Below are 23,415 nucleotides of genomic sequence, written 5' to 3'. Positions count from 1 at the left end.
ATTTACCCAGTGCAACTCATGCCTGACCAACTTGATTGCTATGCTAAAATGACTGGATTTGTGGATAAAGCAAAAGCAGTGGATGTCATTTACTTTGACTTTTGCAAGATTTTTTGCACTGTCTCCCACAATATTTGTGTATTGCATTTAGGGCATTAAAAATCTGGATGGATAGAGAACTGTACAGATAAATAACTACTTGGGTGGCGAGGCTCAGAGGATAGTGGTTAATGGGCCATACTCTACCTGAATGCCTATGCAAGAGGAGTACTGCAGGGGTTTATAGCAGAGTCTGTCCTGTTTGACATCTTTATCTACAGTCTGAAGGAGGCAACAAAGTCAATTTTCCAGGTGACCCTGGGGGGACCGATCAACATGGTCAGGGGCAGGTCTGCCATTGAGGGACCTGGTCAGGCTGGAGGAATGGTCCAGCAGAAACCTTGCGAAATCCAACAAGGACAAATGCGAAGTCTTGCACCCGGACAGGAAGAAAATCTTGCAACAGTACAGGTTGGGAACTGACTCATTAGACCACATCTGTAATACTACATCCAGGTTTGAGACCCCCCCAATACATGATAAACTAGATTGATACATGGGAGCAAGTTCAGCAGAGGGCCACCAAAATGGTCAGGATCAGGGGCACTCACCTGGAAAGGCTGTGGGTAATTCTGTTCCCCTTTAGTAAAGTTTGGCACTGAAAAACAGCATAAAATGTTTCATTTGGGTTTGTTACAGAATAACAGGCTTTTTTTCTTTGTTATACCAGAAGTTAAGAGGTGAACGCTAGCTAAACTATGTTGAAGCTTATATCTGAATTTGAAATACTGGTGACAGAATACCTAGCTGCCTCCCCATAAGGTCTAGCCTGCACTATTAGTAGCTGCATACTTTTATGGGTCTTTCTAGGTCACTAGCCAAACTAAAGGTTTTAGGTTATATAATAACAGTAAATTCAATAACTCCATAAATTCACAGGGTATGTTGTTAAACATTTAACAGCAAAGGAAATAATATAAATAAATAAAGAGACTGAAAAGCAAATAGAAGAAGAAAAGCCTAACTTCATGAGATCAGGCAGTTATTAGGTAGAAAACACTGGTTTGTAACAAGGCTGAATGATACAGTCAGTAATGAGGTACAAGCACTAAAAGATTTGAACATCCAAAAGATCAAAAAGAATGTTTCTTTTCAGTCTGTTTTCTTCAAAGTCTAAAGAATATAGCATAAAAAAAGCTGTGTTAATAAAATCAGTTTCAAAGGCAGAATCTTCTACAATGAAGCTGTACGTGGCATGCAGCAAATCTGCTGAACTTCAGGAATACAAATTGATAATGCTGCACTCAGTTGATGTACTTTGGGATCCTTTTCTGCTGGTAAAATGAGTGTGCCAGTGACAGTCCCTTTTATGTTCGTGTCTGAACCCTGAACCAGCTGGCAGTGCTGTCACAGCTACTCCCTGCATGTCAGTAACGGCTGGGGCACACGCTGAGCTTCTCCAGCAGGTTTGCATTCTGCACCAGGCTTCATCCTGAAGTGACTTTGCTCCTAGCAGTGCCCACATTAGTTAGTTTAAAGCTAGGAGCTGTGAACATAAGAGTTTCAGTGACAGTTTCGATGTACCCTTTTCTATATTAAAAATTAGGTAACGTGTAATTAACACAGAATCCAGAAATTATCCCAAACTATTCTTGGAAGCTAAAGCACATAGCTGTTTAATTATTCCATGGAAGCCTGGATGCATTAATATCTAGTCTCCTGGGCAAGAACTTTTAGCTAAAAAATGAGATTTTTCAGTGTTTCCTAGTTGTCTCTATTTCCCCAGCAAAACACTAGTCACTTTAGTGGGAACTGTGAGATCAACAAGATCTCCCCAAACATTCTATAGTACAAACCAGGTACCCAGCACAAATAACACAGAAGTAAGTACAGAGAGCAAGACAATGGATAACATGATTTGATGAAAAAAACCTTAAAGTTTTAATAATAAATATTTTTCAGTGAGTGTTTCTGCTTTCCTTAAATCTGATATTTCTAAATACATGGAAAACAGGATTTTGTAGTTTGTTTGGAATTTTTTAACAGAAAGTCTAAGCTTTCTCTTGAAAAGGACCATGGAGAGTACTCTGACCAGCTTCAGCTATTGCCCACTAAACTGCTGAGAATTAGTTCTTTATCAATGCTTTATTAAGGAAACTGTCTCAGGCACTGCCTACAATAGCCTACCTAAACTCTCAACATATAAGGTATTGTTTCCCCTAATTTCTTTTTAATTGCATTTTTTAATATTTATTTAAATAACAGCTAATGAGCCCTTTATGAACTCTTTTTTGATAGTTAAAATTCAGTAGTTCAGTTGGTACTTTTTGAGCATATTAATGCAAATCGTGATTAGATGTGACACAGTTCTGCATGTCAGAGGTATCAAGTACACCTAGTGTTAAAATTATCCCTACTGTTGGCAATATTTCACTTGGTAACAATGCTGGGATAAGATATTATTGAATTGATAGTAATATTTAGTAATCTGTGTTCTGCACAATTAAGGATGTAGTATATCACAATAAGCTGCACAGAAGGAAGAAGATACATTTATCAAATGTGAATGTTACTTAGACATTTGTTTCCATTGTGCAAGAAGAAATTATGCATAATGTCATTTTATTCATCAAAATAAATAGCACATGAATAGTTTTTGATTACACACAGAACATAAGCAGTCATGACTTTGTGAAATTTGCTAGTATGAGAGTGGCTGTTGGAGAACATGAGTTTAATTGAAATTGAGCTTACAAGGCTTGGCTTAGAGTTGGTACATTCCCTAACTTTTCCAGATCTTCCATGATAAGAAGAGAGAATTTGGTTTTGCTGTAGAGGTGGATTGTCCATCTTCCCATTGTTCTTATTTTCACTGAGGCAGTAGGTTAAATCCTGATTTTCAGTGAGCAATGTCATCCTCTCTTTCCTTATAGCAACCTGTAACAGAAGGTTTTCAGGAGCAGCAGCACAACTACTATATCTGTTTCATGTATCAGCTGGGCAATGTGGACATGTAGCAACACAAGCATTCCAACTGGACATCTCCAGCCCTCTGGTCCTCAGGGAGCAGCAGCACAGCATGCTGTGAGCAGTGTCCACTCCCTGGTAATCACTGTGCTGTGCCTTAGAGTATTGCAGGCAAAGTTTTTTGTGTAAGCTATGCAGTGAGGAACAGTGGTTTAGACTTACAGATAAATATTCGCAAAGACTGTATCTCTTAAACAAACTGTAAGAGTGTGCAACTGCACTGGACTGTGGAGCTGCATGGTATTTTGTAACTTTTAACCCAGCTCTTTTGATACACTCTGTAGTAGGTAACTGACTTGAAAAGGCAAAACTGAATTTGAAACAGGGAGAAAGAAAAGTGAAGAGAGAGAGCTAGAGATAAAACAAACACAGGCTGTTGAGTGGAAAGATACAATATTTTTCTGAAAAGTGTCGTATATAGGTTAGAAAGGATTCCTGACCTGTGTCTGGGTGTTAGCAAGGCAGGTGACCCAAATTCATACTGTCTTCCACAGCTTCCACATCCTTATTGACAGCATTTTCAATCACAGCAGGCATTGTATTTTCTTTTTCTCTCACATACAATATTCTTTTGTACTATACAAATATTTTGATTGGAGAAAATTCAAGAAATATGCTCTCGTCTTTCTTTCCAGCCTGTCAGTAGGGTAGTGACACTATGCTGGCGTTGTTCTGAAACCTTGACACAGCTGGTACTCCATAAACTTCAGAAAAATTAATCTTTGGGTTTGGTCATATACTTTATCATCTTGGCACACTGAGATCCAAAATATACTCCTTTCTCCATCCCCAGAGAAGGTTAAGTGGCACCATCAAAAATCATTCTGAAACACAACAGCTTTCAGAAGGCAGAATAAGAGCATTTGGACCATTAGCATAAGCAGGCTGTGATGAGAAGGCACTACCATTGATTATTAAAGTGACCTGCTTGAATTTATATTAATCTTTTCTTTTTTTCCTTCTTTCTTTCTTTCCTTTCTTTCTTTCTTTGAAAATACCAGAGCTTTTGTTACCATTGGGCATTTAACTTTTAGAAATGCAGCTCCTTCTGCATTTAAAAGCTTACGCAGATGCATACTGAGCAAAGTGTCTTAGTACCAGCTGTACCTTTTTGATCTATTTTTTTGGATGACTGCTGCAGTCTTAGTTAGATGCCACTTCTCTACTAAGGAATAAAGCATGAAATGTGAAAACTGGAGCATATATACGTACTATACAGATTACCCAGCACCTTTCCATCCACTCATGGTATCAGCATTGCCAAATGCTGCACAGTTACTGATTTTTAAATGATGATTTTACAAATGTTCCTGAACAGGCCCTTCACTGGATGACAGGAGGAGATCTGTGGGAATGCAATGTTAGATATTGGAGACTGAAAACAAAGGATAGAATTTTGGTTTTTCCTTATATACAGAGAAATTATCCTAGAGTCAATAGAATTGAAAGACATAGATGATTGAAGTGTTGAGCTCACAAAAATTAAGACTTCATATATAGCATAGTAACCATGAAACTGCTGGTTGCAGAAATTATACATGAACTAACATGCTTGTGCTACCAAATGAGTATCAGAGATTGCTATCATTTGTAGCTCCTTTCCCAGTTCAAATCATGGTGGCCGACAGTCATCTCCCTCACAAGTGATTTATAACAATTCTCTTTTATAAATGTTTACTGTTCACTCTCACCCCTAATGACCATCACTGGGCACAGTGAAATGAAAAGGAGAAACTGTAATGCCCACACCACTAATCTGGCAAATGCTTAGCTTCCTATTTTATGAAGGACTAAAGTATTTCTGTCCTGTAATCTTTTATTTCAATAGTGAAAAATAGAATAGATGCCATTATTTGATGTAATGAAGAATAAACACAGTGCTCCTGAAAGCAAATGTAGCAGAAGATTCTTCTAACAGAAGCTCTGTGGTAAACTACACTCCACTAACCTTATCTGACATACTTTAAGGGGTGCAGGGAGCTTAGGGTTTGTGCTCTAGCAATTCAATTATACTGGTCAACACAGAATTTTAATTAAACATAGCTTACAGGATGCATCTCAAATGAAAAATTAAATTAGAGCGTAACCTTACATGGAGTTTATATCTATTATGATACAGGAAGGTAATTTTTTATTTCCTTTCTCTGAACCCATGACTATTTTATCATGTTAGATAATCAGTAGTTCAATCCATGCATTTAAAAGTGGGTTCTCCGTAATATATCCAATTCATTACATTTTTACAGACTTTTACACTAGAAAATGGAATTTGCCATTTGCCTTCTCAATAGTTGTGCCAGTTATGTATCATTACTTTAGGAAAAAATAGGCCAATAGGTTAATAGTAAATCCTCACATTATTTCAGATTTTTATAAAAATGTAAAATAAAATGTCCTCTGCATCTGTAAACTTTAAAGTGTATATATTTACAGAAAGATACCTACTTTTAAATTTGGCAAAACATTTACTTTCTTTTTTTAATTTCATAGTTGGAAAGAATTCCATCTACTAATACACTTCAGGAAAGGGACCTATGCACACATCTCCCTGTGTGTGTATGTGTGTGCCTGTGTGTTTCTGTGTATTTTTAAGTACATACAGATTTTACTGGCATCTTACTTTCTCTAAGGGGATGTAATTTTAGATAGCCAGATATGAAAGCAACATTAAGTTAATTAGGGGAAGGAAACCCTGCAAGGTCACATGAAAATAAAATGTACCTATAGTATTTAAACTAATACTTTATTCCGTGTCAAAGTGTTAGGTAAAAGCATCATTTTTTCACAGTACATTATTGCCTTATTTATCATGCATGCATTGGGAATGAAACACTGTGGGGGCAGTACAGGATTTGTGCATCAGCTGCTTCCTTTTTGAACATTTATGGATTACATTCCACACTCTTGTCTCAGGATATACAGGACTTTGTGGGAACCACTGTAGGGTCAATCTCCTACAGATTTTACAGAAGTTGGGGGCAGGTCTGGAAAGAGAAACACCATGGCTTTCTAATGCTTGGTGACTTGATGATGAGCCAGTGATGTGCCCTTGCAACAAAGGCGGCCAACAGCCTCCTGGGCTGCAATTGGCAGAGAATTGCCAGCAGATCAAGGGAGGTGATCCTTCCCCTCTACTCAGCACTGGTCAGACACAGCTGGAGTCCAGTTCTGGGCTCCTCAGTACAAGAGAGACATGGACATACTGGAGAGAGTCCAGTGAAAGGCCACTAAGATGATTAATCATAGAATCATAGAATGGTTTGGGTTGGAAGGGACTTTAAAGATCACCTAGTTCCAACTCCCCTGCCAGGGACAGGGACACCTTCCACTAGACCAGATTGCTCAAAGCCCCGTCCAACCTGGCCTTGAACACTTCCAAGGAGGAGGCAGCCACAACTTCTCTGGGCAACCTGTTCCAGTGCCTCACCACCCACACAGTAAAGAATTTCTTCCTAATATCTAATCTAAATCTAACCTTTCAGTATAAAACCATTGCCGCTCATCCTGTCACTACACTCGCTGATAAAGAGTCCCTCCTCATCTTTCCTTTAGGCCCCCCTTTAAGTACTGGAAGGCCGCTATAAGGTCATTCTGGGGCCTTCTCTTCTCTAGGCAAAACAACACCAACTCTCTCAGCCTGTCCTCACAGGCAAGGTGCTCCAGCCCCCTGACCATCCTTGTGGCCCTCTGAACCGGCTTGAGCAGGTCCGTGTCTTTCTTATGTTGGGGGCCCCAGATCTGGGGGCATCTCTACTATAAGGAAAGGCTGAGATAGCTCGGACTGTTTGGCCTAGAGAAGAGAAGGCTCAGGGTGATTTTATCAATCTAAATAAATATCTGAAGGAAAATTCAAAGAAGATGGAACAAGGGTCTTTTCAGTGGCGGCCAGTGACAGGACATGAGGTAAAGGGTACAGACTGAAATACAGGAAATTCTGCTTAAAAGAAGAAAAAAATTCTTCACTCCGTGAGTAATCAGGCACGTGCCCAGAGAGATTGTGGAGTCTCCATCCTTGGAGATATTCAAAAGCCAACTGGAGATGGTGATGAGCAATCTGGTCTAGGTGAACCTGTTGTGAGCAGAGTGGATGGGCTAGACAATCTGCAGAGGTCCCTTCCAGCCTCAGACTTTCTGTGATTCTGCGACCTGCTTAAATACCTTATGCTGCATTTATTCCTATGAAGTGACAATAAAGTAGCCCTGAAAAAAGCATTTCAGAGTTCAGGCTTGTGAAGGTTTCAGAGCTAAAAATACTCTAAAAATAATAGGAAAAGTTGAGTAGCTACATTAAGGAAGTCCTTGGGCTTCTTGTTGCAAATTTGTGGAGTTCCTCATCTGCCAGTCTTTGGCAGAGGCTTGTATCCTTCATTGTAGTATTGGAAAGGACTGAGCAGGAACAATGTGACATGAAGACTACAGCAGTCTAGGCAGGTTCACTCAAGAAAAGATAAGATATTACAGATGCGTTTAAAGGAGAAGAAACAAGCAGAGGTGAAGCAACTCCTTAACATTGTTTTTTAACTCTTAAATCTCCCTATTGCCAGTCAGGCTTTACTTTCTTATTTGCCTTTACAGCACACCAATAATTGTTTATTCATATTGTCACTGGAAAAAAAAAAACACTCATATGATCCAGGTGTACTTCTTTGTTACCAGTTTAATGACTGTATTCAGTATGAGCTACATCAGTTCTGCTCTGTCTAGTTCAGTACTCTTTATTGTCTCCAAAAAGTTAATTTAAAAGTGCAACTGAGTTTGAAAAGGCAAAAAAAATCTGTGATAAGGAATTCCAGAGTCAAATTTCCTTATAGAATCTCTACCACTCCCTGTATATTGTGCCATCATCTTTAACTGCACAGAAATCAATACCTGTGCATGATGAGAATACCCATCCTTTTGAGTATCCTCCTTCAAAGTCATCACATCTGGCACTGAGGTTTTTACTCTGTTCATGTCAACTGAGATACTTAACACATCTGTCTGATGCCCTTTAAATACAAGAGGAAGTTTTGTTGGCAGTATAATAACTTTTTAAGTGTTCAGTGTGAGTGATAATAAAATATGTATTTATGGATATACATGTATACATATATGAGAGTTTGCTTGTACATGAACACAGATTGATTTTCAAGAACATTAAATTAAGATATTTAACATTTTCGTTGTTAGCACCAGAATGTTTTAGGTATTAACAGTTAAATGTCTTCTCTGGTTCTGCAAAATGTAATTAGTTTTAAGGCCAGGAGATGCTATAATATCTTATTTTGGTTTGTACTTCCATGTGTGCTCCAATATCCCTGATATATAGCTAAGCTTTGGAACAGGATGCCTTTGGAGGCTGTGGAATTACCATCACATTAAGACAAATAGTACAAACTTCTCAGGAACATCTACGTATACTTACTCTACTTACATGGCAGAAGGCAAACTCCTTTTGTTCCTTCAAGGCCAACTTTTCCAGGATTCCTAGCAAAGAAAAAAGCTCAAAAAGCAAAGTACTTTTTTTGTATGTACCTATTTGAGAAAACATAATGCCCTCACTTCCTCTGGTGGTGATGTCATACAATATGCACTACAGCTGATGGCTGGCACAGCTGTTGGAACAATAAAGTAGTTCAACTAAAATGTGTTGTTCTACGGACTGAGATCTGTGTTTGCATGCCAGTTTCCAAGTTACTAGTACTTGTGGCTGCTGTGGTATGTGTTCAAAATTTTGCATTTGCTTTACTCACTGTATCTAATTACACTATCAGGTTACTTCCCTCGATGCCCAGCAAAGATCCACAGTTTTGTTACTAGAAATCTTAGCATTCTGTACTGCATTTACTGAGAGAGATAACTCTTTGTTTTTCAGAGCTTCCATATGGCTGGGAGAAAATTGATGATCCCATTTATGGCACTTATTATGTTGAGTAAGTTCCCAAGTTCAATATTAAGTTGCTGTTAATATGTCATAACCTCATAGTAGGATTCTCTGCAGTGCTTAGCCTGGCAAGGCATGGGTACATTTACTTGACAGGTTAAACTGAGGGTGTACCAGGAATTCTCAGTCACCACTATAGCTAATGTGTCCAAATATATTCAATGTATCTCAAATCAGTGACTCAGGCATTCAGTCATTCCCCTTCTCCAGGGTCTGATTTCATGGTATTGTTCCAGCTGATACTTGTACAAAGACCATATTCATTAAAGAAGTGTTGTATATTCTATGTAAGCTTTGAATATCCAGGGAGGTAAAGAACTTGTTAATCAATGAATAGAAAGCATAATCATTTTAGCTCAGTTAAGATCCTTTTCTCAGTAGTCCTTCCTTGCTGCAAATCAGATGTCTATACTGTTTGTACCAGAAGGCAGGTTATTTATACGCTGCATATAAAATTTTAGGGATGTTGTGTTTTATTTTGTACTTAAAAGTGCAACTGAAAATAAGAGAATATAAATTTCTGTTTTCATAGCACAATGTTTGCTTTCACTTTTTTCAGATTTTATTTTAGTCATGAAACAAGAGAAAAATATTCCTCTGTGTGAAGGACAGCAGAAAGCTTTTGTTTGATGTAATAGGTAGAATCTGTTCTGGACAGTTCCTACATAAAATAAGTAAATCAGAGAGATTATTTTCTCTGCTTCTTAGCTTAACACAGAGACTTATGCAAAGTGAATCTAGATTCAAAACTGTGATACGTGTTCAGAGTGGTCACTTCTCACTCTGCTCTCTACACAAGGTATATAGCAGAGGAGGCAGAAAGCCACTCCCTGTCACTGTGCAGACAGTGCTTGAAAGTTTGAGAAAGACCTATCCTTTTTCCTTTTATTAAACAAGAAACATCTTTGGAGAAGATGGCTCCTGACCCAAAATCTCAATTTCAAATCCTGGCACTTAATCAGTACATTTATTCTAGTTGTTTGATTCAAAATAGAAAAGTTTAGTTTGTGTCACATTATTCCCTTGGTCTCTCAAATCCATACCGCCACGTTGACTGCAGGATCACTTTGGACAGGTACTGGGGCTGCAGATTTTCCAGACCACAGGTTATCCTGCTATTAACATGCACGGGTTAGAGCTGGACAGCGAGATCAAAAAAAGATCTGATTTGTGGAGGGTTAGAAGATGTTAGATATCCCTTTGTTTACTGCTGTAACAGTAGCAGCTTGTGGATTCCCATGCACCTTCCCTAGCTCTCCTACGAAGCAAACAAACAAATGGAAACAGTGTTTGGCCACTGCCCTGCTGACTTCTTCTGTCCCATTCTCCAAATGCAGGAGCACCTGCTCTGCTGCTTTGTCCCCAGCTTATTCCCTGTCCTCAGGTGAAAGAGCCAGCAGTCCCATCTGCTTTGCTGCTCAGCCCAAATCAGCTTAGTCAGTCCAGATTCAAGCAAAAAGATAAGTTTTTGAAGTCCCTACATAATGCCATTAAATCACCCTCTCTCTTTATGCCTGAGCTCTTTTATGATGTTCCCAAGTAGCGAGGGGCAGGGGTTCTCATATCTCTTTGTATTTAACCCCCTCTGAAGATTTCTGCACGTGCAATTATGCAGCTGCTGGGTGTGAGCAAGTCTTCTGCCCCAGTGGTTTTCAGTGTATTTTGGTGTTGTGCACAGGTGTTGTGCAATTTCTGTGCATTAATCTCTTACTGAGACCCCGCTTGGTTGTTAACACAGCCCAAGGCATTCTGGCACTGGTGAGGCTCACACTTCACTGCAGAGTCAGAAAAGAAACAAGCATTTATCTCCATTTCATGTCCAACCACAGGTAAACAGACACAAGGCATCAGGCCCAGATGTTATTATGCAATTACATACTTCGAGGCTGTTAGTGCCAAATTTATTAATCCTACCACAGATAAGATTTGTGGAAAGATATATCAAACCTACTGCAGGCTCAGAGGTTTTTAGAAGTAAAATGGATGTTCACAGGATGGCATTAAAACTGCAGCCGCACTAAGTTCATAAGGAGTTTTATAGTCAGTAAAATGTAGCTGTACTTTAATTTGCTGTCTGAGCTCAATAAGTTTGAAACAAAGATTGCTTCCATTTTTCATGGCAAAAAGTGGCAGTCACACCTTTTTTATTACTACTATTCAACAGATGAGTTCATTTTTAGCTAGATAAAATCAGATTACAATAAACTCTCTTAATTATGTCATAAAAGTGGGTAAATCATGAAAACTTAAATTAAGAACTTTCACACATTCAAGTCCAGTCCAGCTGTACATGCAGGCCTTTAAAACTGTCAGTGAAAGAAGGGTTTGTACTCTGCTCACTGAAATATTTGTATCCCATGGGAAGTCTGTAAGGATGAGCAATGAGGCAGACAGACTGCGGTTCACCTTACAAGGACCAGCCATGGTCATCTCCAATATTCTGAGACCAAAGGAAAAGTTAAAAAACAAAAACAAAAAACAAAAACAAAAACCAAAGAAAAGCCTCAAAGGTCTTGCTAATAAAGTTAATAAAGACTGATCACAACATATTTGCAAATTCTGTCTCCAGTATAACTTCTCTTAATCATGCATGAATATAGGTGTGAGACATTATTAAAATTTTCACTTGTCTTGTTGTGCAAGTCTAGGCTTCATTTGTAAGGTATAGACATTTGACATAAATGAGAAGTGTTTGCTATACACGGGTTAACTTTCATGCAATTTTCTCTTAATTTATAAACTAAGAACTAGCAGCACTTAGCTGTGCAGGGCTATGGAAAGAATGTGGTTATTAGAGTGTGCTGGGTCTTTCAGCATTCTAATTGCCAAAAGATTATTTCCCTCTTTAAGGATAATTAGCTGCAACACAGAACTCAATTTCCAGACATGGTCTCCTTAATAGAACAGATAAATTAGCCATACAGGTATTTATTCTGGAAAAATATACTTCCTCGACATACAGTTTCTGACAACAGTCTGTTACTACTCAGTCTTTTTCTCATTATAAAGTATTTATAACTGAAAAATGTGAATGTAAAGAGGAGTTAGGCACTAACCAGTTATGCATCAGAATGTCCATCTTTTAGGCATCCTGATACTCAGAATTACTTTGGTGGATTATAGGCAACAATTTCAAAAGTTAAGTCACAAACTACCAACAAGACCCATACATCAAAGTAGCTAAGAAAAGGAGATGCTGCCATTTTGGCAGGGCTCAATATCTTGGCCATCTACTAAAATCTGCATGCTAGGCATTATTGCCCATAAATCTCCTAAGAATGTGTTTCAGTTGTCTTAAGCACGTCTAATGTGACATTCCATCACAAAAACAACTTAGCCTGACCACATTCACTGATGAGATGGCAGAATGGTGCCTATGTCTTATAGGCTGGCTGGTGGTGACAGTACTTACTCATAACACGAGACAGTATTACAGCTTCACAGCTAAATGCAGCCCAAAACCAAATCCTACCTCAGAGGGGTTGTCCCCAGTTTAGCATACAGCAAGCTAACAGAGGACGGCAGCACCAACTACCCCTTTTTCTCTGCACAGGGAAATTCAGGGTTCCTAGGACTGGAAAGCAAACAAAAGGCAGAATGATTCTTCTGTACAGCCACAATGGCACTAGGAGAAATTAGTTGGATTTTTGTCTTTGGATTAGACTTTTATATTTAATATATATTGTATAAAATAAAGGAAGAAAAGCAAAGATATAAATGCTCACTGAATTAGATACTATGAGCAATACATTTTTGGATCACATCCAAAATCTATTTAAACCACAAGAGCACTTATTTGTAACCATCTCTAAAACTCGCATTTGGCTTGTCTTATTAAGGCCTAGGTTAGTAATATCTATTTTGTATGCAGCTGAAGTAGCTAGATGAAAGGCTAGAATGTCTTTTCAAGGGAACTACTTAGCTTAATAACTTCTTTCTCAGGTAAACTCATCAGTAGCAATTTTTCTGATTTAGCCACAAAGCTGTATAGCACTTAAAATTGCATGAAAGGGAGGTGTTTCATGTCTCATCAGTCTAGGAGCATAAATCCAGTGTTACAGACTGAGAAAATGACTGATTATCAGTATAATTTTATTTTCTTTGACTCCTCTTGGACACAATATTTAATGCAGTTGTTTGAATGTTTTGGAATTCTCACACTGTGCTTTCAAGACTGCACGCTACCATAAAATAGTCAAAATATGGGAATAAATCGGAGCTAAGAATTATTAACATTGCACCAGCAACTTGAGGTGCTTCAAGTACCTCTCTAGACTTTCCGTCTGATCTGCTAGGACAAAAAGGTCATTTTCAAGATAGCCATTACTGAACACATTTCTATGTAAATGGACTAAACCACAACTTAAACTCTAGCTAGAAACTGTAGAGAAGCAGCAGATAACAGATTCTAGCTGTGATATCAGTACCATAGGAACTGATGTTCTTTGAGCCATGGACACATCTTGCATTAGCTAAAATCCCATCTTCCTTTATATCTCAAAACCACATATAAGTTGTAACTTAGGTCTGCAAGAAACCTCCTGCAGCACTGAGGTGCGCCCTGCAATTATAGCATGACACTAATCATAGTTCAAGGTCTTCAATGCAGATCTGTAGTGTGATCTTGGATATCCATTACATCGGCTTAATGTGGCACAAAAGCTATGGGAAACCCATAGCTTTTCTGGAAGGGCAGCTGAAGACCAGGACAGGATACTTTAGGGCCCCTAAAATAAGACATGATCCCCATTTTTAACCTTATCAAATGCTAACATAAAACAAGCTAGATATTTTACCTTGTATCTGCTATTCAAGCTGTTTCATAATTTCACACTTTTGCTTGTAAGAAGCCTACAAGATTTCAAGTCTGAAATCCTGACATCTTTAATACATTCTAGTATTTACTTCCAAATGTATTCATAGAATGCAATTATATATCAGAATTAGTGCTGCTTAAATGAAAAGCTAAAACTTCTTTGGTCTTCTATCACAGAAGATTCTCTCTTTTGCTGTTCTTCCTGCAAAACCTTTTCTATGGATTCATTTTATTTGGTCATGGGTGATCAGAACCTTATGTGGTATTTCATGTGATGTTTCATCACTGCCTTGTATAAAGGCAAAACTAGTGTTTCCTTTATAATATTGAAATACATCACATGAGAGGTGATACATTATGTAAGTAGTTCAAAATTATCCTATTTAATACATGTAAGTCTTGTCTTTCTCCATTTTAACTGGTGAAGTTTGTCTCCCTTCCATCATACATTTCTAGGTTTGCGATAGACTAAAGTGCTGAAGACCCTGACAATTTCTAGCTAGAAAGCAAAAGTCCAGGAAAGGAAAGCCTAAAATCTTAAACAGCCTGTCCGAAGAAGGAAAGAAAGAAAAGGGACTTCCTCTGTCTGCAGCATAGATTAAAATTTACAAGAAAACTATTAATCAAGATTTTAGAGTATGAGAGTAAGTTAGCAGCCACTTGAATGAGTTATAGCCATGTTAACAAAGTAGCAACTCCAGGATTTATCACATTTACTTCCTCTCATTAAATCAAATATTCTTTTACATGACTGAAAATCTTTTCATTGCATTAGCTCTGGCCACTAAATCCTGCTTTTCCAAGTGTATTGCACACCCATAGGACTTGCTGTCTTTCCTCCACCTCACTTCTTAATGGCAACTCCACTTGCTTTCTTTGAAGCAGTAGTAGGAACTGAATCCCAAGGGACCTGAAAAGTGCTTAATGTGGCATGAAAGGTCATTTCAATATAAATTTAAGGTATTCAAACCTTTTTAGGATCTCAGTTTCAAAAGTTCTCAGGTCACCTCACCAAATGCTTAAAGCACATGACTGGGATTGGATTTTTGGGAGAACTCAATACATAGTGGCTCCGTGAGGACAAATAAGGACTGACATGTTCGAAAACCTGCTCTTCTGTACATATGTATTTATTTCCCCAGAACAACGTTTGCAGCACAAGCCCCTTTTCTCAGTTGTGATCCTATCATGATCCTATCTTGCAGAGTTGTTCAATGCAGCCTACTAAATTGTTTTGCCTTCTTCAGAAAAAATGTGAAACATATCACAGGACAGGGTTGTAAGATTACTCATTGATTGATAAAATGTATGCTTTAAATTAAAGAATTAAAATCAAGGGTATGATGAGAGTATGTCGTTAAGATAGTAGTTCTAAACACAATATGGAAAATTACTACTGGTGTAATGACAGAGTTGTACTTACTGACCTGTTGTAGGAAATACAAAACATAAAGAAAAAATGTGTACGTTAATTTTTCTTGTATTTCCTATATTTACCTATGTAGTTCTAATTTACCATCTGACTGTAACATCTGATTTTTCTGTACAGCTGAGCAGATATATACCATAGAAATAAAAAAAAATCATCTTCAGTTTATTTCCTATGTTAGGTTTATTTGTAAGACGTGATCATAAAAGCACTCTGTGTTCTAGGTTTTACCTTTTCTGTAAGTGATTAGGTAGTTTCACTTACAGCTAATCAATCATAATGCACCAAACTAGTTCAGAACCTTTGAATCATGCACAGAACAGTGCTTGTGCTAAAGACGTGAAAAACTCGTTATAGCATGCTTCAGCAGTACTGCTAATTGATATGTAGTCTTATAGATCAAAAACATTTGTCTGTAGCAGACTTCAGCATATTGAAATGATAGGACACTTCTCAGTGCTGTTCATTATACAGTGCTCTAGATTATGCATTTCTCATCCCCAGCAAAATTGTGTGGAGTATAAGGGACATGCTCAGGCTCATTGGGGATTCATAATGGTTTCACTCTCTAACCACAAACACCTAAGTCACATACAGCATCCTACTGTGAAAATGATCATTTTCCCCAACTGAACCCACTTTTTAATCAAAACCAAATTTTTTCCAGCCACATAAATAGAAGAACACAATTTGAAAACCCTGTCCTAGAAGCAAAAAGGAAGCTACAGCAGCATAACATGCCCAACGCAGAACTTGGAACAAAGCCTATGCAGGCCCAAGGTTTCCGAGGTACAGTACCGCGTCAGCTATCTTAGTTAAGATGAAAGATCCTGCTCTCCTGTTTATGTGACAATGATTTTGTCATAGTCTGATTAAAAGAGTAGTGTTGCCAATTCTCACAATGTTAACACCTATCTCCTAGCATTTTTCTCCCCTAAATGTCTGAGCTCCCAGAGTGGCGGGACTCATGAGCCACCTAAAATGCTCTAACCTTCAGAGGCGCAGAGAAAAGACAGAAAAGTTGACCCTAGTGTTTCCTAAAGGCTGAGAAACAGAAAGCACAGTAAAATCCCTAAAGTAATTTTCTAAATAAAACCATAAATTCTATTCTTGGGAATGTACAACTCTCTCTTGAGCACCCGAGGTTGGCAACACTGAAATAATTAATTGTACTTTCTCTAAATTACCGTTAATTGATGTTTGGTATATTTCTAAGCTATCTCATCTAGCAAGCATCAATTAAGTTAAAAGCCTCAAGCACTGTGTTATAGGAGTTTACAAGAATACAGCCTCTTGGTAATGTAAAAATTAATGTGCTTAAAATGAGCTGTATAAGCAGCAAACAGTATTGGCAGAGATGAATAAACTTTAACGTAAAGTTATAGACAGAAAATGAGGCTTGTTCTCCTTTGTAACAGTAGAAAGCTCCTCATCAACCTTACCTAGACCCAAATTCGCCCACCTGTGCCCCGCTCCCAAGAGGTCCCACAGTGTGAATGACCTGTCCCAGTGCTGGCGCGACCCCGCCGGGACGCATCGGCTGCACGGTATGTCCTCTGCTGCCGGCCAGCCTAGCCCCACCGCTGCAGGCGTAGCGAGAGCAGTTGAAGTCACAACCTCTGCACCTTCCTCGGACCCTTCCTCACCAAGCACAGCATGGGAGAGAGGCACGGGGAGCCCCTGCTACCCACACTGCACACCGAGGCACACAGAGAGGGGATGCAAAGGTTGCACAGCACTTACGTGTGTCACTTGTTGGATGCCAAAACCCCACGTGTTTGGAAAGAAAAACTCACCTAATATTTAGCACTGCTTGTTAACAAATGGAGTAAGATATTCAATGGATTTTTTCCTTATTGTGCTTGGGAGGGAAATTATGGAGAATGTATTACTTTGTAGACAAAGCTGAATTTATAGGTTAGGAAAGAGGTTTTAAAATTACCTCACAGATCATTTTTATTGTTGTAATTATTTTAGCTACACACTATCCTCTTCTAAATGTATTTCTAATATGGAAGAATATTTATAACTCCCCACTTATGGCTGATCTGCCATAGATAAGAAATATGTTTTAAGCTTTGTATTAATACAAGAACTCACAGATATTTTTTCCTGGAATGCCTGCACTCTTTATTTCCTTGGTTTTCATACACTGTCACCTGCTGTCAGCCAGTATTGCTATCTGCTGTCCCCGCTGCGTTGTGACTAGATCAGAACTTTTGTCTTTTTTGTTTGTGTTGACTGATGTAGAAAAACCACTCTTCACCCGTGATGCATCACAGCTGAAGGGGACTTTCCTCAGTACAACTCTTAAGAAAAGCAACATGGGTTTTGGATTTACCATCATTGGTGGAGATGAGCCGGATGAGTTTCTCCAGGTGAAGAGTGTAATTCCTGATGGGCCTGCAGCACAAGATGGGAAAATGGAAACAGGTAATTAAGATGGTTCCTCTGTTCTTTTATATGAGAAGTAGAATGAGACATAGATTTCTGAGTCTCACTCTTTCCATGAATGCATACATTTTTCCTTAGGACTTCCTGTGTTAATCTGTAAAACAGCTGCTCTGTAAGAAAAGTTAATCTTCTCAGATAAAACTTTCTTGCAATTTTTCCTTCTATTAATGCCAGGTAGCTCATTTTTCACATTTCACAGTATTTTAAGGGAGAAAAGGTCTCTACATTCTCCTACATAAAAATGGGATATGATCTTCTTTGGTTTATAGGCTGGTTACTCAAGGGGAGTTTGTTCACGGAAAGAAAAAGAGACAGGCAGAGAGAGCATAGACTACTAAGTGCAAATTCATTTCTTTAGAAAGGATGCTTTTGCAAAATAATCAAAGTCAAGTCTGATCCAACATTGTTCTCATTAGAACCATCAAAACAAGTGTTTCCAGTGTGGCATATGAACACGTAGGCATCTGTGGCCTACTAATAAAGAATCTGTGAAAACTCACTAAATAAAAGAAACTTCCTCTGAAGAGATTAAAGCTGCTCTTAAGATCCGTGGTCAGCAGCTTGATGTTCAAATGGAGAACAGTGACAAGTGGCGTTCCTCACGGGTTGGTATTGGGACCAGCGCTGTTTAATGTCTTTATTGGTGACATGGACAGTGGGACTGAGTGCACCCTCAGCAAGTTTGCCAATGACACCAAGCTGCGTGGTACAGTCAACACTCTGGAGGGAAGGGATGTGCCATCCAGAGGGACCTAGACAGGCTGGAGACGTGGGCCTGTGCAAACCTCATGAAGTTCAACAAGGCCAAGTGCAAGGTCCTGCACATGGGTCGAGGCAATCCCAAGCACAAATACAGTCTGAGCAATTGAGAGCAGCTCTGCAGAGAAGGACTTGGGGGTATTAGTAGATTGGAAAACTGACTATGAGCCAGCAATATGCACTCACAGCCCAAAAAGCCAACCGTGTCCTGGGCTGCATCAAAAGAAGTGTGGTCAGCAGGTCAAGGGCAGTGATTGTCCCCCTCTACTCCGCTCTCATGAGACCCCACCTGCAGTGCTGTGTCCAGCTCTGGGGCCCCCAATATAAGAAGGACATGGACCTGCTTGAGCAGGTCCAGAGGAGGGCCACAAAGATCATCAGGGGCTGCAGTACCTCCCCTATGAGGACAGGCTGAGAGAGTTGGGGTTGTTCTGCCTAGAGAAGAGAAGGCGGCAGAAAGACCTTATAGCAGCCTTCCGGAAGTACTTTAAGGAGGCCTACAGGAAAGACGGAGAGGGACTTTTTGTCAGGGAGTGTAGTGATAGTACAAGGGGTAACATTTTTAAATTGAAAGATTAGATTTATATTAGATATTAGGAAGAAATTCTTCACTGTGAGGGTGGTGAGGCACTGGAACAGGTTGCCCGGAAAAGCTGTGGCTGCCCCCTCCCTGTCAGTGTTCAAGGCCAGGTTGGACGGGGCTTTGAGCAACCTGGTCTAGTGGAAGGTGTCCCCGCCCATGGCCAGGAGGTTGGAACTAGATGATCTTTAAAGTCCGTTCCAACCCAAACCGTTCTATAAGTCTCTTCTATGATTCTATGAACTGGACCACCACTGGAAATATTTTCATGTCCAGAGATTGATAAAGATTGCAGACCCCTGTCTTAATGTTTGCAGAGTAACATCAGGTCTATGTATGGATGAAACATTTTTGGAAGAAGATGCACTCAGTTTCCAAGCCAGCTATCATCTCCTGGAGAAAACAGTCAGAGAATAATAGAATAGTTTAAGTTGGCAGGGACCTCCTAGTCACTAACCTCCTGCTTAAAGCAGGGATAACTTCTTGGTTGGATCAGGTTGCTCAAGGTAGACAGAGATCCCACAGCCTCTGTGTGCTCCTGTCCCCATACTTAATCTCTCTCGTGGTGAAGATTTTCATTCTTTAGATCCAGTTGGGATTTCCACTGGTGTAACTGGTTACCAGTGACTGTAGCCCTGCGTTCGTGCAGCCCTGTCGCTGTGTACCACCTGTCCCCAGCAGTCCTTGATCCTCAGATAATAGTCAGGCTGCACATTGATACTGGCACATACGCATAATTTTTCCTTCCGTTTCTCACCAAGACTTTATAGAAGAAATGCTAGTTTGGGATTTATGTTGTCTCTGCAGAAAACCAAGTTCATGGTGGCCAGAGTCTCTGTGAAGATAAGGAGAATTTCCTAGGCTGTGACAGATCACTGTGGATGTACTATAGCAGCAGAGCAGGATCCTTTTAATGTGTTACAGTGCAGGAGGCAGACACGTAAACACACAGAGGCATAAGTAGGTGGACTAGTCCCAAGTGATTCTTCTGGGAATTTCCTTTCATCCTTCTTTTATTGTAGGAAAGGAATGTGGACTATCATATGTTGGGATAAATCACCCTGAACTCTAGGTTATTCTGTAGGACTCTCCAGGACTTCGCAAGTAGGAAGTGTGAAGGTCATGAAAAGCATTATTTTTAAAAAAACGCAATTTGCCTCAAGTCTTATATTACAGCCGGCATGATGTTTCTGATGCCAAATAGATAAACAGATAATTTATATAAAATAAAATGTAAGAAAGAAGTAGAATATAGATTGTTGGCATTGGTTTTATAAAAAAATTAGTCTAACAGCTTTTTATTTCTCAATTCTTGTTGCCATTTTAACTTAATGCAATTTGGTTCCCAAGGGCAAAATTCAATTAGCTGGTTAAGTGAACAAAGGATACAAAAGACTTCCTGAAGTTCAGGAGTTTTTAGTAACATGAACTTCATTTTTCCTAACATTTTCATATTACCTAATACAATGCACGAGAGATTTTCCTTGTTTGTCATGGTTTAGCGTTCTCAGATCCAGCACTCAAATATAGCTACTTGTTAATCCATCTGAAGTGTGGGCTGGTTATTGGTGAACTTGTTCATATAGAGTTCTTTTCTCTGGGAAAGAGAGTATCCTTGCAACTTACTTAAATTTTGATGTTGAAATCGCATATGGGTGTCATAATACTATTGATGGTGATTATTGTAGTCATGGATTGTGATGAGAATATATAGGGAAAATGTGCTTTGAAATGCAGAGAAATAACATTGATTTTTTCCTGAGGTAGTTAATTCAACTATATTAAGAATGCAAGACAGAAATGTACATTCAAGTATATAATCACTCTATAATTATGTGAGCCCAATACGTACAAAATTACATCTCGGAATAAATTCTTGCCTCAAATGTCTTCCTTTTCAAGAAGAGTGACAGAGTTCTGATGTAAAGTAATTGGAGAATCTCAGGCTAATGATTGTGGCGTCTAACGGGGCTTCTATGAATATTTGAAGTGATTTCTAAATATGATAATGGTAAACTGAAAAAAGATAGTTAAGGTCAGAATATTTATAAAAGCACTGTTCAGCAAAGTGCTTGTATTTCCTGATATCCAATCCTTTTCACACTTCCTGAAGTAGCATTTCTCTCCCTATTCAGCAATTTTACAATCTAATCAACTGGAGATATGAAAGCCTCCCAGGTTCCATCAATAGTGTTTTGTTCATAAAGCTGTTAAAATCTTATGTTTTAAAACTATTTGAAGTTATATATGTATCTTTTGTTTGTTAGGTAGGCATCATTGGATGATGAATAGAGCTTTTAAAATAGATTTTATTTATTCTTTTGACACAAACTGTGTGTTGTGCAATTTATGTGCACTCCAGCTATGGTCAGAGTCATAGGAGACTTTGATAAATGATCAAAATATCATATAGTGGCAGTAGGGCATCATAGTAGAAAGCTTGAGGACTGTGATCTGTGAAGCAACTTGGGTGTAAGGCATAACCACAGGTGCTGCTGCTCCCAGCTGTAATACAATTCTGGAGCCTTTCCCTTGCAAGGCTGATACTTTTTTTTGGCCAAGTGGTAAACAAAATCCTAGTATTTCAGACCTGCATCAGATATGGGAAAAAAGGAAGAAAAGGCACCATCTCCTTCATCTTACCTGATCTTGGGCATGCGCTGAAGACATCAATGCTTTATTTTATCCTATTTGTTAAAGAAACAAATTCATAGAAAACTAATATTGTAACTTTGGTTTACTTCTCCACCCAAAATCTAATTTAGGGGTCAAATACAAATGCTATTCAAAGAGAAGGGTGAATCTATGTAAGATGTTTGTGTCACCCTTTAACATGATCGCAACACAGTGATTTCACCTGCAGGTTTCAAAATGAAACAAGTTTAGATTTCATCCCTTGGAACATGGAAGCAGCTGCCTGACAGTGACTTGGCATTGCTGTGATGCTATGAAACAATTAAATCAGTGAGGCAAACTGAGTGCACTGAGATGCAACAAGAGATATCTGAGGTCCTGGTGATCTAACACCACCACTTAGTGCCCAGCACTGAGCACTAACAAGTAGCTATAATTGTCCCAGACCCACAACAAACTTCACAATCAGACTCAGAGGAACCACATCTCAGTGAATGAGTCAAAACCAGCCAAAACTACATTCCTGATCCCATTTGCCAGATGTTTCAGAATTCCTAAGGGTTATTATGCCCTCGTGTAAATCTAGCATCTGTGAACTAATGGCTGTTAATAATACTGCAAATGCCTTTCTAGGACATTTTTTAGCATTTGGAGCTCAATCAAGCTGCTGGATATGAACATTACACTCCACAGCATCTCTGTCTACCTCAGGACAGCCTAGGAGCTGATACCACATTCTTTCCTGAGAGGTTACATTGCTTTGTCTTGTCTGAAGCCTCATGCTGCTGATAGAAAACTGTCTGCATTTAAGAGGTCCCTGCATCCTATTAAAATGCTGAGTGAACGTCAGTGGTAAAAGACTGCATCTACATGAAAAGATTTTTATACTGTGAGTGATTTTGAATGACTGCTGTTCTAAGGCAAACAAAGATTCAGGCCTGCGGCTGAGTCAGATAAAAGCTCAAGCTGCAAAGGCAAAAACTTTCCTACAATTCTCAAGGTTATTCAATGGACTAGATAAACTGAAACACTCCCACATAATGAAGCTCGGGAAAGATTCTCACTGCGCATTTCAGCAAGTTCCAGTTCCTTTGGTGAAAGTTTCCAGGAAACAGCTCAAAGGCAGTGGACAAGTAGTTAATTGAGTCTGCTGATGACCCTTCTGACTGATCAATAGCTATGATCATTGCAGGTTGAAATTTCCAAAAAGGTATATACATCTGTGATATATTGTCATAGCTCAACAGCGTGAATCAAAAAATGGGAAACATGCTCTTTCATTTCATCAGTCAAGCAGACACTTGGCCAGCTCCAAGATGCTAAATGATCTGTAAACAGTGCAGACTTGGGCTTTTTAGATGCTATTCTCTCAGGAATGGTAGCTTGACTATATCAGTTAATCTATTCTAGAGATAAAAATTCATAAATGTAAGATAAAGTTGAGCTTACAGATATAGATGTCTACAAGACAGTTGTCTACACCTACAATATGAGTAGACATCTACGACTTCTAGATGACTGTATTAGGATGAAGCCTAGAGACTAGAGATCTAGAGTCTAGAGATCAGTCACACATCTACCACTCAGAATTTCTACTTCACCTGAGAGATCTCCAGAAGAAATGAGCCAGCTGTGAGAAATACTGGAAGGAGTGACCCATGGCCTTGCTGCTATCCATGGGCCTACCATCAAGACCTGTAACAATCTTCTATACATGATTAATTTTTCTAGAAGCTGAAGTAAGCAAGTTGGAG

At 39.0% G+C, this 23,415-nt stretch overlaps 1 protein-coding gene across 10 annotated transcripts in view; it reads left to right on the top strand.

Annotated features, from left to right (window-relative positions):
• Nucleotides 1-23,415, top strand: part of MAGI2 (membrane associated guanylate kinase, WW and PDZ domain containing 2) — a 763,796-nt gene that overhangs the window by 593,151 nt on the left and 147,230 nt on the right. For all 10 annotated transcript variants that reach the window (XM_074827889.1, XM_074827888.1, XM_074827887.1 and 7 more), the window contains 3 exons: nt 8,921-8,978; nt 15,902-16,023; nt 17,485-17,667. In XM_074827889.1, the coding sequence (XP_074683990.1) occupies nt 8,921-8,978; nt 15,902-16,023; nt 17,485-17,667 (363 nt within the window). The remainder of the gene's footprint in view (nt 1-8,920; nt 8,979-15,901; nt 16,024-17,484; nt 17,668-23,415) is intronic.

Source organism: Strix aluco, chromosome 5 (genome assembly GCF_031877795.1).
Source record: "Strix aluco isolate bStrAlu1 chromosome 5, bStrAlu1.hap1, whole genome shotgun sequence".
NCBI lineage: Eukaryota > Metazoa > Chordata > Aves > Strigiformes > Strigidae > Strix > Strix aluco.
The sequence above is the reverse complement of the archived record's forward strand: the minus strand, read 5'-3'. Positions and strand labels throughout refer to the sequence as shown.